Genomic DNA, 13,951 nt, shown 5'->3' with positions numbered 1-13,951 from the left:
TGCAAAGATAAATTAAGCAAGAAATGTACAGCCCATTTCTTCCCACAATCAAATCCAGGAATAGAGAAATTGGGGATTGGTGCATCTTCCCTAATAAACACCAAACCCATAGGATGGATTCCGGGTGCTGTTCATGCCATTTGGATGACAAGCAGCCTTCAGGAAGACCCAGTTTTCCCATCCCTGAGTCTAGCCAAGCACCTCAATTCATGAGAGATGATCTGGTAGACATGTTCCAGCTGGCTCCTGAGTGAGTCAAAGGAATTAAGAAAGGGAAAAGGAAAATATTGCAATCCTCTTAATGCATCCCCTTAGCTTGAAATTAATTGAGTATTCTTAACAGCAAGTTATATTGTAAAGGCGTTGTGGGCAAAATGAAATAGAGCGGCCAATGCCATTGTCACTAATTTCTCACCTTAGATCCTGAGTTTGGATGCTCTGTGGTGCAGGCACTTGCCGACAGGACAGATGTGACATCATGATTGCTCTGTACTACTACTTAACTGCTCCTGGGCCTCCACCCTTCACTTACTTTAAACAAGAACTCAAAGTGGGCAAGTGGGTCTCAACAGAACACCCCAAATAACAGGACAGCAGCCCCCACTAAAGACAAGGACTCAGTTCACATGCGTACCGGGTGAGAACAGGGACCTGCACCTCACTAGCCAGTCTCCACAAGGGGTCCATCTTAATAACTTATTTACTCCTGAGATCCACTCACAGGAGAAGGGGCTGCTTCTTTTAGAATCAAGTGCTGTCTCCCTGGGTCAGACAGGGCTTACTTAAATACAGAAAGTAACATTTCCTTGCAGAAGGCACTCCCTGCCCTGCTGCAGGTTACTGCTTTTATTTTTTTAAAACAACAGATGCATAAACAAGTTTGAAGGGTATTTTACTCAATTCTCAAGGTAGTGTAACAACAAACAAAGCCTCAATATGCTCCCTATCAAAAAGCATAAGCTTTCCCTACATTGGCATAAAATATACCAACACTTCTTATACTTTCTCTGATTAGACTAAGATAAAGGCAATTCATAACTTTAGAAGTTAGCGGATGCATCAAAACACGAAATGAAATCAAAGAGCATACCTGGTAAAAGTTAGGCCAAAAAGTACTAATGGCCAGTTCTGCCCTGTTCCATGTTCGCGTCGGGTCTCCAGATGTGTTCCAGATAGGATTCCCCAAAGGCCCATTATTGACCTTCACGTAGACACTGAGTATCCCAGGAGCAGAATTACTCTTGCTGGATACAAAATAGTGAAAATCAATGCAGTGGGTATCATTTTCTTTAAGCTGAGGTAAGAGGAGGTGGGCTCTCTGCTCCTCAGGTCTTCCAGATGTGTTCACCAACATGAAAGAGCCTATGAAAACAAAATCAAAGGAGAGTCACAATGAGAAACACTACTTTCCAGGCATTTCTGAAAAGCCACCATCATTTACACGAGTTGACACTGCAACTCCACATATCTTACTTAGGTTTTAAAAGTCCCATCTCTTTCATATCTTTTTACCCCCAAAGTGTTCTCAAGATCAGCAACCGGAAAATTCCCTTGATGTCACCGCAATTAGCCTCCTAAATAAAAATATGCATAATTTGCAGACCTGCACTGATCAATCTGGTAGTCACTAGCCACATGTGGCTATCTAAAAAAATAATTTAAATTCCAAAACATTAAAAGTTCAGGTCTTCAGTCACATTAGCCTCATTTCAAGCACTCAGCAGCCACATGTGGCTAGCTGCTACCATATTGAGCAGCACAGATACTGAACCTTTCCATCATCTCAGAAAGTTCTATTGGACAGCACTATTGTATAACGGTACCACCAGTTAGTCATCATAGCCACTTTAAGATTCTCGCATAATCTAGAGAAAGATTACAGATTGGTCTGGTTTGTGGAATCTTAGAACACACTATTAGCCCTAGGATGCTCCTTATTGTCAATATAATATGATTCTCTTGCAGTTCAGCACCACAACCCTGCCCCACTGCGGTAACCGTTGACTTCTCCTTGACAGTGGAGGTGTTTTCATGACAGGGTATGACTGAGCATAGTGATGCGATTGCTGTGCCAATTGGAGGATGGTCATTCTCAGAAATCCCTATGAGGTTTTCGTATCTTTACATCTGTGGCACTAACCAACCCATAAGTGCTGAAGAATTTCCAGATAGATTCAAGCTTTCCAGATACTCTGGCATCAGAGATGTCATTTGGGCCCTCCTCATGTTTAAGATCAACAGAAAAGGCAACTAAAAAGATTGTATGAATTTTATATATCACACAAAGAGAGATAAAAGCAAAATGTTCTATGATGAAAGGGAAAACAGGTCATCCTAAGTCCTCTTTAGCAGAGAGGAAAAATATGCTGAAATTCCAAGGAGGAAGTACATTTAAATTTGGAGTACACAAATGGAAAAAAAAATACTACTTGGGTGAGGTTAAACTCATGATTTCTACTGGGTGAGCAGACTATTATCAACAATTGAGTATTCTTCTCAAAACTTCCCTTATTGTGAACCATAATCTTCAAAGTAGTGTGTGTATGTATGTATGTGTGTATACATCCACACATATCTATAAACATACAAACACAATACTAGAGAAAGTGTGTATTTTTAATCTTGTCTACAAACTGAAGTCCTAAACAGAAAAATGAGAAGATTACCTTTCCCACAGAATTATTATAAGGACTAAATAAGATACATAAATGTAGACATATCCTTTATAAATTAACAGTCTATTATTAAGAGATCAATATTATAAAATGTTTGCTTCTGGCTTTTACCCTCAGTATGCCCTTATATGAGGTGAGGTGTTGTTAATGCCATTTACAACAAACAGGAATTGAGTCACAGAGGAATTAGGAAGCAGTTTATCCAGATTTTAGGATGAGTTAGTGACAAAACCAGAACTGTGAGCTTCTGCGTTTCCAGCCCATTACTCATCTTGCCACACTCCAATACCCCATGTTGCTTCATGTGCCATTTGAGCATATATGAAGAAAACAGACCCCTCACAACAGTGAAGCAAAATCATAGTACCTATGTGAAAATAGAGCAATTTTTCAAGAGATGAATGCCATGCACCTGGAAATACGAAAGCCAAGCCACAGGGAACGGTTATCTACAAGACGTGTGTCCCAGCAATGAGGAAGAACTGCAAATGTGATTTAAGAAAGAGTTGGGGTCAGAGAAAGGGAACAGGTTCTAAGAGAATATCACTGAAATAATTCGGGTTAGCTAGAGTCTGCACAATGCAAAGTAATCTTCAAAATGTGCAGGGCTCACCAATCCCATCATAAATCTAAAAGCAGGCTGTTAGTGTTTATAAAATGAGTTTAAATTCTACTTTTCCACTTTTAGCAAAATATAAGTGGATTTACTCCATATTCTATCATCTGGAGCTCTGTTATCTACAACATAGTTACCATGTACACTCCTACTGATGGGGCTGAGGTGTGACATGGCCTTGAGGCCAAGCGTGAATCACCAAAATCTTTAGTATTGCCACACTGCCAAGAGTATGATTTCTTGCAGTGTTTCCATCAATTGAACTTGGGCAGCCCGGGTGGTAAACAGGGCCGTATGCAAAGGATGGCCAAAGCACCTGTTCCCACACCCCGTGAAGTCTAGCGTGGATGCTTGGATGAAGCTGAAACGAGGGAGTCTCTTCCCACATGTTGCCATAAGCTCGGTAACTTTCTACCATTACTGCTCAGGAAATCACCAGGGTTCCCTAAAATACCATTTTCCTAGTTACACAGCCTGTCCTCCAACACTCACTCCGCTGTGCTCCATTCCAGCACAAAATGCTCTGTCAGCTTTTGAGCTGTCTGAAGTATACAGAAATTTTTATCTTGAGGTCACGGTGAAATTCAGGTACTCTAAGTGACACACACTCAACTGATCCTAATTTTTATACTCCTTTCTCCCTCTCTCCCCCCTCCCCCCCCCCCCCCCCCCGTTTTCAAGCCAGAATATAGTCTGTTTTGTTACATGGCATGCTTCTGTAATGCATATTAGCTCACAAAGGGCAGTGACATCTATCTAACACAGGAGTCCCTTTGGTTCATGTGCAATTTTTTACAGGACATTAAAGTTTTAGAGTGATTGGGGCAAATTTTTTCCCAGATAAAGGAGGCTACCTGGCCTCCTTTAAACAAAGCTAAAAATCCTACAGAAGTGCCTTTGCTTAGCATAAGAAGTGGCAAGAAGTTTAGTGGTTTCAAGAGCCATTCCTCTTCCCACTCTCTTAAGCTGTCTGGGAAACTGTGAGAACAGATGAAGAAACTGAAGCTTCTGCTCCCCTCCTGTGTTGAAAAAGGAGAGAACTCTCACTGATGAAGAAGATAAACCCTGGGTCATATTTTTAAGTCGCCAGAAAGTGGTCTCTATCAGAAGGCAATGACTTCAAGGGCCTCTCTAGTGAGGAGGAGGAAGCTGGAGCCCCAGGGTACAGGGCTCAGGACGTACTCGCTAGGATTCTAAGTTAAGGAGACAGTATTGTTATTAGGGTTGTTACCATTTTTGTTGGTTCCCTGGCTACAAAGCTCCATAGATTTTTGAGTGGTCAGCCCCATTTTTCTCACAAGATCTATCACTCTCAGTGCATCATTTTGTGAAATTAGTCAGAGGTTTTCCAAGAACACATATGGCATTGGTAGGAACGCCTACTTCACTGCACTGTCTTCCTCCTTCCCTTGTTCTGGCCCACAGGAAGCAATTCCGTCTGGACTGCCCCACTGTCACGGGCAGAGTTACTCTCCTTCCAAACTGTCCAGAAACCAAGTAAGCAGCACTCTGATGTCAATATGCACAATTTTTTAGAGGAAAAGTCTCTGTTTACCCAGCACTTGTTCCCTGGGGTCTGGTCCCCTGAGAGATCTCTTTTTTCTTTCTCCAGAGGCTTGCAGCTGGTATTCCTATGCAGCCCCCACAATGAAGAATTAATGCATATAAAGGAACTTGGGACAATGTTTGCCACACAGCACAAGATCAAAAAACGTTTGCGATTATCATTATGATTACTTTGTTTCCTAATACCTCCTAAATTCATGGCTTCTCTAAATTATCTGTAATTCTTTAGCATTTGGCTCTATATATTTCCACTTGTCTGCTTCACAGACCTGGTCCTATCCTAATTCACTTAAGTGGTCATTTTTCCTTTCCTTATGAAAGAGTAAATATTTTTTGAAATATTACAAAACCTTCACCTCAGTTAATCTCTCCCCTACATTAAGCTTTGGGGAGGTAATCTGCATTTCTGTGTGTGGTCACGAAGACTTACCTTATGGCTTCAAAGTATAGAAGATGACATTTCAGTAACACAAGTATTTCCTGACAGTGCTGCACTATTGTTTTATGGTGAGTTTACAGAAGAAAGTGTGAATACTTCTGTTTAGCATAGTCTAGCAACCCAGAATCCTGGGGTAAATTCACAGTTGTGCAAAATGGAATGGCAGGTGGGAGGGAAGAGATGCCTTTTAATTGCTTGAATTTATCACCTATCTGCTATGAAAGTAAAGTCAACTCATGAACCCAAACCCACCGTTTAAAGAAATAAAAGCATTTCTATTCAATTTTAGACTATTAAGTCTGTTTTTTAAAAATCTCCCTATATGGCTGAATGTTTAATTTTCACCTTCTACTTCAGTGTTTTGACTGTGAGGAAATGCATTTTCAAAGAGTAATTGGGTCTCCCTCAGTAGGTACTTTCTTATCTCAATTTTTTTTCCCCTACAAAAAAACACTCCAACTGGGCAAATAAATAAAAGAAATCAGAATTCAAATTAGCATAGAAATTCTGTTTGTGTTCAGATAACAAAACACCCTCTAGTCACAAGTACAGAAGTAGAGAATGCAACATCGCAGGCGAATGAAAAGGGCTCCACGTAATGGAGTCGGCTTCAGAAGGGGCAGTCTTTACATGCAGTCTTTGAGGGTCTTTAAGAATAATTATTTTGGTTTCCCTGAAAAGGAAAACTCTGTTTTTAGAACATGCAATGTTCTCATTCTTGAGTCTTCGGGTGAATTAAATTTAGCTTAATCACATCCACTGGCAAATGCTTTTGATTAGACTATCTTGCATCATTGTTTGTGACAGGAGCAATAGCTACATATAATTAGTTATTCCCTTCCACCCCATCATTAAAATCTGCACTGGTGTGGTAGAGGCTCTGGATTTTTAAAGGCTGAGAAAACTGCATGAGTTCTCTTCCTACATTTGAGAAAGCTTGTGCACAGAACAAAGAAGGGGTGGTTTTCTGTCATCAGCAGGAAGCAAAATTATGTGTGTTATTAAATACTTCAACTGACAGAGATGTAGCATTTTAGAAACTTTAAGGCTATTATAACACTCACTTTTTAAGCTTCTTAGTTTTAGTAAAAGTGCACAGACCATTGGTCTTTCTCTCCCTTTGGCTGTTTTGTCTTCATTTTTCCTCAATGACCGCGCCTTCAAATTTGTGGACTTAAGATCCAAAAGCTACGTAAAAAGTTTACAAGTTCCATCTTTGCTGGCACATATCCTGCTTCTCTCTAGTTCACACAGCCATTTGTGATGTGGATTAAGGCTGCCCCAGCTAGAGAAGCCCAAGGTGACCTGGCCTACATGCCAAACTATATGACCCAGTGGACTTTTTTTATGGTATGAATTAGGACTGCCCCAGGGAGAGAAGCCCGGGGCATCCTCACCTGCATGCCGATCTATGTGGCCAGATTCGTATCTAAAGTTATATGACCGCACAATAACCAGACCCCACCTGCACTGAAATCATTTAATGACTTTTTACATCATCTTTTTCTTTTTTTTCCAGTAAAAATAAGTCACGTACCCATGCCTTATAAAATTAGCCCTAACCCTCAACTCAGGGCAGCAGCAGAAGCTCTGCCTGCCCATGGGTCCTGTCCCCATGCCAGCGGGGGCAGCAGCAGGAGCTCTGACTGCCTGTGGGTCTTGTCCCCACACACCAGCTCTGCCTGCCCATGGGACCTGTCCCCATGCCAGCGGGGGCAGCAGCAGGAGCTCTGACTGCCCATGGGTCCTGTCCCCACGCACCAGCTCTGCCTGCCCATGGGTCCTGTCCCCATGCCAGCGGGGGCAGCAGCAGGAGCTCTGACTGCCCGTGGGTCCTGTCCCCACGCACCAGCTCTGCCTGCCCATGGGTCCTGTCCCCATGCCAGCGGGGGCAGCAGAAGCGGCAGCAGCAGGAGCTCTGCCTGCCCATGGGTCCTGTCCCCATGCTATTCCACACTATTCTCTAAATAAAAGAGCACTACTGCCAGATCTTGAGAGTCTAAGAAATCTTTCTTTCGACTCCTCGGCTCACCGACCCCGCATCATTTCGTACTTCTTCTGACCTATTTAGCTACACTAGTTGTAACAATTCAGTTATCCAGAGCAGCGCTTCTCAACCAATCTATGATGAAGGACCAGTTTTTAAAATTTCCGATATATCTCAGATCACATTTATGTAAAATACAATAAACATGAATTTCTAGAAAAAGGAAATAAAAAGACATGCAAAATGCAAGCCCAAATTTGTTATTAGATTAAATAAACATAAAATTATCAAGTTCCTATAAAAATTTCTAAAGACTTGCTCTCAATTTCCACACTGGTCATGGACCAGGAAAAAGGTGTAGACCCACTCTGATCTGTAGACCACACTAAGTGGCAGGGGCTTAAAGTTATAACGGTACAGCATCCTGGGTACCCAAATAAATATACATTTTTCCTCAACAGCAGAAGAGGAAGACAGACAGACAAAATGAAAGAAAGGAAAGAAAAAAAACTTCTGGTTTCTTAACCCAAAGATAATGGCTATAACCCCAGTCCCCTGTCTATGAAAGAAGGTGGTGGCAGAAGAGAGAGCATAGGAAGCAAGTGGACAAAGAGGGAGGAGACAAACGCGATCGTGGTGAATGGAAATGCAGCACTGAGACTCTGAACTCACAAAAGAACCAGCTTCAAGGCAAGGCAAGACAAGACAGAGAAGTCGGTGGGCCACAGCACGGGAATCACCACTTACACTGGCTGTTCTTAAGGAGAGCACAGGGAAATGTGCCCCTCAGTGCCTAGGCCAGAGACTCCATACACTCCATCTCATTCACTCCTCCCAAGAATGAAGACTCCATGAAACACAGAGAACCGTTAACTCACCAGATCACCAAAGCGGCCCACTGACAGCATCTGACAGAGCTAGGAGAATTTGAACTTTTTACGTCACGCTCCAAAGACAATGCTCTAAAACCAGTATTTTCCAAACAGCTTAACCATAACTCAAAGTACCAAATATAGTGTATACTGTAACCCAGTATACATGTGTGATAAGGCGTGTGCACTTAGGCACACACACACATTCAGACACAAAACTTTCCTGAAAAATGTGTGTTGCTGTTTCTTACTATGTGTGTGTGTGTATTATAGCCACATTTCCTATTCTACCCTATTTCATTCTGCAACATAAATCAGCAAGTGAACGCTGGGTACAACCCACATTTGACTGCACAGCCCACGGATGCTTCAAGGCCACACTGCAACTCCTCCTCTGTAACCAAAACCAACAAGATCTAAACCACGCTCTGCCTCCACAGTAAGAAGGCTTTTTATCTTTAATTGTAATTTTAAATTTGATCTCATCCCTCAAATATCAACATGGCAGGCTGCATGCCTTCTCCGGCTCCCTCAGCCAGTACTAACAGTGGTCCTGAAGAATATGCCTTTTCTGACAAGAAACCTCATGAAATAGGGAAGATGAAAGCCTGTGGAGAAATAAATGAACTCGGAGCAAAGCTCAAAGGGAACAAAGCCTCTGCAGGGAGCTGCCTCCATCACTTTAGAAATACTTATTAGCACCCATTTCAGCCTGATGAAACCACTGTCTCCACAGCCACAGTCACGTTCCACAGATCAGATGTCATCCGTCCTTCTTAAGCTACTGCCTCTTCTATGCGACTTTCAAAAATTTCACCCTTTCACAAATGTGAAATACTTATTTGCAACCACTAGAGAATAAAAATTTAACAAACAAAAATTGTCTCTTCACCCAAATGTCATATCTCCCTTTCTATTTTGCCCTCTCTCTTCTTGCCTTTCTTGTGGATTTTCAACAATTACTGGGCAAGGCCATGTTAGTTCCACTAATTTTTGCCATGTTTGCAATATGGTGGTGAAAATACAGTAAGATGGCAAAGAAGTAGCAACATGCACAGGGAAGCCCAAGCAAAGGTCTAACCAACTGCGCAAGCTTTTTACTCCTCAGGAGTCCAGCTGGCACCATCCCTGAGAGAGAGCTGAACTGCTCCCCTGGCGTGGGCCTTCGTACAAGTCACACTGGTTAGTACATGGCACTCTGTTCTCCTCGAGGGAATTCGGCATCCATCTAGATGCTCTAAAATTAATAATAAGCATAGCTCATACACCTAAAATGTGCACAAAACACTTCTTACAAGACATTTATATTAAATATCCCAAAGATATGAAATTGTCAATTTAGAGATTCACAAGCTAACTGAATGGCTATTTTTATTATTGATTATTCGTAAAAATACTGAGCTGACCAAATATATTCATTCTCCTTAACTAGTCACTTTTAGCCATGACAGGACTCCTCTGAGTGCCCATTATGTACTCGGCATTTTTAGAAATACAAACAATAAAACTTGGACCCATTCCTCCAGCAAGAACCTCACAGTTTAGCTGTATATTTTAAATATTTTGTATTCCGCACAGAAAGAAAAGAAAAACACAGTATTAACAAATCAGGTCCACTAAGTTTACCAATATTTACATAACTACAACCTGAAGTGCCTGTAAAATTTGCAGATTTAGAACTATCAACTAGTAACTCTTAAAAAAACAATTTTGAGACAGCAATCACATGAGACAAAGAAGGAATGAGGAGGCTCAAGGAAAAGTGAAGATGCCCTGGGGGCTCCCCTAAGTCCCACCATGTGCTCTCCCTTCCGAAGAGAAGTGAAGCTCTAATGAGAATTGATGCATCTTAGAATGTGTCATGCAGACAATCGGCTTCAGTGACTCAGCTGGAAAACACTAGGTGTGCACTTCATAATTTATAAGGAAAGAACAAACAGCAAGTAAAGTAAACACAGCCTTTTAACTGTCTGACAACACTAATGACTGTATCTCGGGAAATGAGCCACCAGTACAATGCAGAAGTGACAGGTAGACTGTTTAGAACGTTCTTAAGAGACTGCTTAATTTCCCATACGTCAGGCTTTTATTGATTGACATCTTTACGAACTAGTTCATTTTATTTTAAATCTCAGAATGACACAAGCCATCACAATATAAGCTTCCACTTATTTTTTTCCCTAAATTATTGCTGCTTTAGAGATGATTTTTTCATATGTGTATCTTGTGATAGTATACCAGCTAAACTACGTCGTTCTTAAAGAAGAAATTATACAGTTAGCTTCTATAGAAAATGTAAACCAAACAAATATTTTAAAAGTGCATCATCTTTCACCTTTTCAGTTTGACTAGAAACCTGCTAATGCTGCTTAAGGAGCGAGCTACCTCATTCTTTGTCATATAGAATAGTTCTCCAAAAAACTCCAACAGTTCTGTTAACATCCCCGGTTGAGAGCTCCCCATATTCCTGAAGAGGAAACCAAAGGATTTTGCTTAAGATGTTTCATTAGCCTGGCTGGGGTCAGAAGTCAGAGTCACACGGGGATATGCACTGATTGATCAGAGGGCAGAAAGAAGGAATTACCAAAACTCAACAAAGTTAATCAGCAGAGAAAATTAAACTGGTCTCCACATTAAACTGATGATATAATATCAAATTTATAAAGGATCAAAACAGCCTTGAATTTAAGGAATGTCTTGGGGTAATTAATCAGAAAAGGCATCATGATACCAATAAATAATTAGCAAATGATATGAAAAGGCAATTTGCATTAGCAGAAATACAACTACCGAAGACATACCTGCAAAAATACTCATCTTCACCACCAAATCAAAAAAATTAAATTAAAGCAAATGTCAAGCAAAATTTTAAACATGAGTAAATTTCTTAAATATGTAAAGATTTCAAAACCAAACGTTTGTGAGATTCTGGTGAAGCTCCTGCACGTGTTCAGGAAGGAAACATGATCATTTATTACAGTAGTCCAATGTAAAGACCTTAAAGAGACTCATGCTCCTTGCCCTCCTAGAGAGGGGAAAGAAATCTCACCTACAAAACTTACCTAGCCCTGACCTTAGGAAAATCACTCTAAACCTGAGTCAGCTCATCTATAAAATAACAAAAGGAGTGCCTACTTTGAAAGTCGTTCTGAGAGCCACATGAACTAAAGTGGGCAAAGGACTCATCCTGGTGCGTGACAAGACATGGTGTGGCTCCTTGAGCTTGCTGGGAAGAGCTGGGGCTCTGCAGCCAGTCAGCCTATATTTGGATCTTAACTCAGCCACCTACTGGATGTCACTGAGCAAGTTACCTAACTTCACTATGCCTGAGTTTCATAACCTGGGAAGTGGGGATAAAACTGCACCAACTTCAAAGAGGTTGTTCAGTGAATTAAATGAGATGATTCACATAGAATGCTTCTTAGAAGAGTGCCTGGTACATGGTAGTAATGGCGGCCCTGATATCAGTTCCCCTACTTTAAACCCAGCATTTATGGGGTTAAAAACCAAAGCACTCTTTCCCTGCTTACTCCCTGGCTCCAGCTCCAGAATCCATCATCTACCATGAAGACAAACAGCCAAGGTCAGCCACTTGCAAATTTCCTTATCTTCTCCTCCTCCCTGCAAACAGCCTCCCAAGGCAGAATGCAGGCTGGTGGGAAAGCTCTGACCAGCAAGGCCACTGACACTCCCCACCTCTCTACAGTCAGCCACATTCCTCACAAACCTTTAAAACCACTCACCTCACCTCTTTCAGAGAGACGAGATGAAATGAGACAAATTTGAGGGCTCACTCTCGTCTCCCTGCTGATATCACCCAAAATAAAAACCCTTTACTTGCCATAAGCCTGGTGTTCCAGTTTTCATTTGGCCCCTTTTGTGAGGTGGGTAAAGACCCTATGTTTGTAGGCGGTAACAGTAGGCCTGCACCAAAGTTTGACCTTGGCTCTGGTTTTTATCCAAATGTATCTGGCCTTAGTTTAGGAAGATGGAATGGCTGAAAGCCTACTTAAAGGTAATTTCTGGTGCCCCTGTACTTACGTGTATCAATGATCATGTGATTATATAGGATACAAACATCCACATCTATTCAACACAATATGGTCAGTGACACAAACCAGGTATGCCATTCAGATTTATTTTAAATATCTAGACATGAATCTTTAAATATATGTAATCATTTTGGATGTAACTTGGAGTGAAAAATCTCCTAATGTGATTAAAAGGTTGAAATTTTACCAAATCTGTTGAATTATTACAAGAGTAAACTGCTACAATAATTAACACTGAGAAAGCTGTTAATTGTATTTACAAAACTAATTATTAAGAACTTTCAAATAGTAAAATAAATAGGTAAATATATTGACTATTAATGGAGTAATAATAGGTAATATTTATATGATATTTAATATGAAACAGGCATTATTCTTTAAGGGCTTTACATATAGTAACTTTTTTAACTCTTACAGATGATGAGAAAGCTGAGGCACACAGAGATTATTCAGCTAGTAAGCAGTAGAAATGAGATATGACCCCCAGGCAAACTAGCTCAGAGTCTATGCTCTTAAGCACAGATACCATGCTATTTCTCATTTTAAGAGACAGCACATTAGTTAGAGAACTTTAGGAAGAATATTATATCCTCTTGAGTCTAGAGATAGAGATAGAGATATAGTCTAATTCAGATAAATGAACCTAAGACTACCAGAGAAGAGGGAACATATGAACATGTTCACTACCAGGTGAGCAACTCTGGGCTAACCTGCTGGGGATGGGGGCTCCTATGAAGCAGAGATGAGCCTTCCCAGCCAGGCCCCAGCTGATCCAACAGCTGACTGCGGAGGCCCCAACTGATCCAACAGCTGACTGCCGATGCCTGAAGAAGCCCAGTCAAGACTAGCCATATACAGCCCCAATCAGCAGAAGCATCAGCTGAGCCCAGCCCTACTGCTGACCCATGGAAGTGTCAGCTATGGGCATTGTTTTAAGACATTAAGTTTGGGGATGGTGTATTATGTAGCAAAAGCTAACGATATCTGGTTGAATCTAGTTGATAAGTATATGGGGGTCACAGAAGTACCCTCTCTACCCCTGTATATTTTGAACATTTTCATAAAGTTTTAAATGATGAAACAAATTTTTTAAAGCTAACTATCTAAATGGGCTGAATTTTGGATCATGTCGTATCACTGAAAATGCATTACAGAAAATTAATGTGTCTTTCTGAGAGCACTCAGTTCTACATATGATTCAAAAAAAGATAATCTATTTGGAAATCTAATTTAATCTAACTTAATTTTTGAAAAATCATCTAAGAATGAGTTTATATCAATATAAACCTTGTGAATTACACGCACACACGTACTTATACATTTATACAAACATACATATACACAGGGAGAGAGAGAGAATGGATTTTACAAACAAATTAACTGAAAAAAGAGTAAAGATGGTAAAGCTCAGGTTTTTGGAAAGAACGGTGTTTGTTATCAAAAATGTTCCATTTATACCCATGGTATTCTTGAATATAGCATAATATATTGAACAATTTACCCACTGTTAGATATTTCAATTATAATTTCTGAAGAATTTCTAAATGAAGCTTTTGAATTCTCTCTCTCCTTAGCATTTTCAACCTGTAGGAACTATATTTTAATTCAAACAGTTCAATTCCGTACATCTTGATTTAGTCTATTAGACAGGTGATCTAGAAACACATTCAGATATATTATTTTATCACTGTGTCTCTAAGCTTAACTGGGTGGAGAACTACTTTTACAGGAGTTCTACTATTTA

The 13,951-nt window shown here is 40.6% G+C and overlaps 1 protein-coding gene across 8 annotated transcripts in view; it reads right to left on the bottom strand.

Annotated features, from left to right (window-relative positions):
- The window catches only part of PTPRM (protein tyrosine phosphatase receptor type M), a 771,793-nt gene that overhangs the window by 465,403 nt on the left and 292,439 nt on the right, over positions 1 to 13,951 (bottom strand). For all 8 annotated transcript variants that reach the window (XM_070629469.1, XM_070629471.1, XM_070629470.1 and 5 more), the window contains exon 3: positions 1,091 to 1,362. In XM_070629469.1, the coding sequence (XP_070485570.1) occupies positions 1,091 to 1,362 (272 nt within the window). The remainder of the gene's footprint in view (positions 1 to 1,090; positions 1,363 to 13,951) is intronic.

The sequence above is a fragment of the Equus przewalskii genome, chromosome 7, assembly GCF_037783145.1.
Source record: "Equus przewalskii isolate Varuska chromosome 7, EquPr2, whole genome shotgun sequence".
Lineage (NCBI taxonomy): Eukaryota > Metazoa > Chordata > Mammalia > Perissodactyla > Equidae > Equus > Equus przewalskii.
This window is presented reverse-complemented; position numbering and strand designations above follow the sequence as displayed.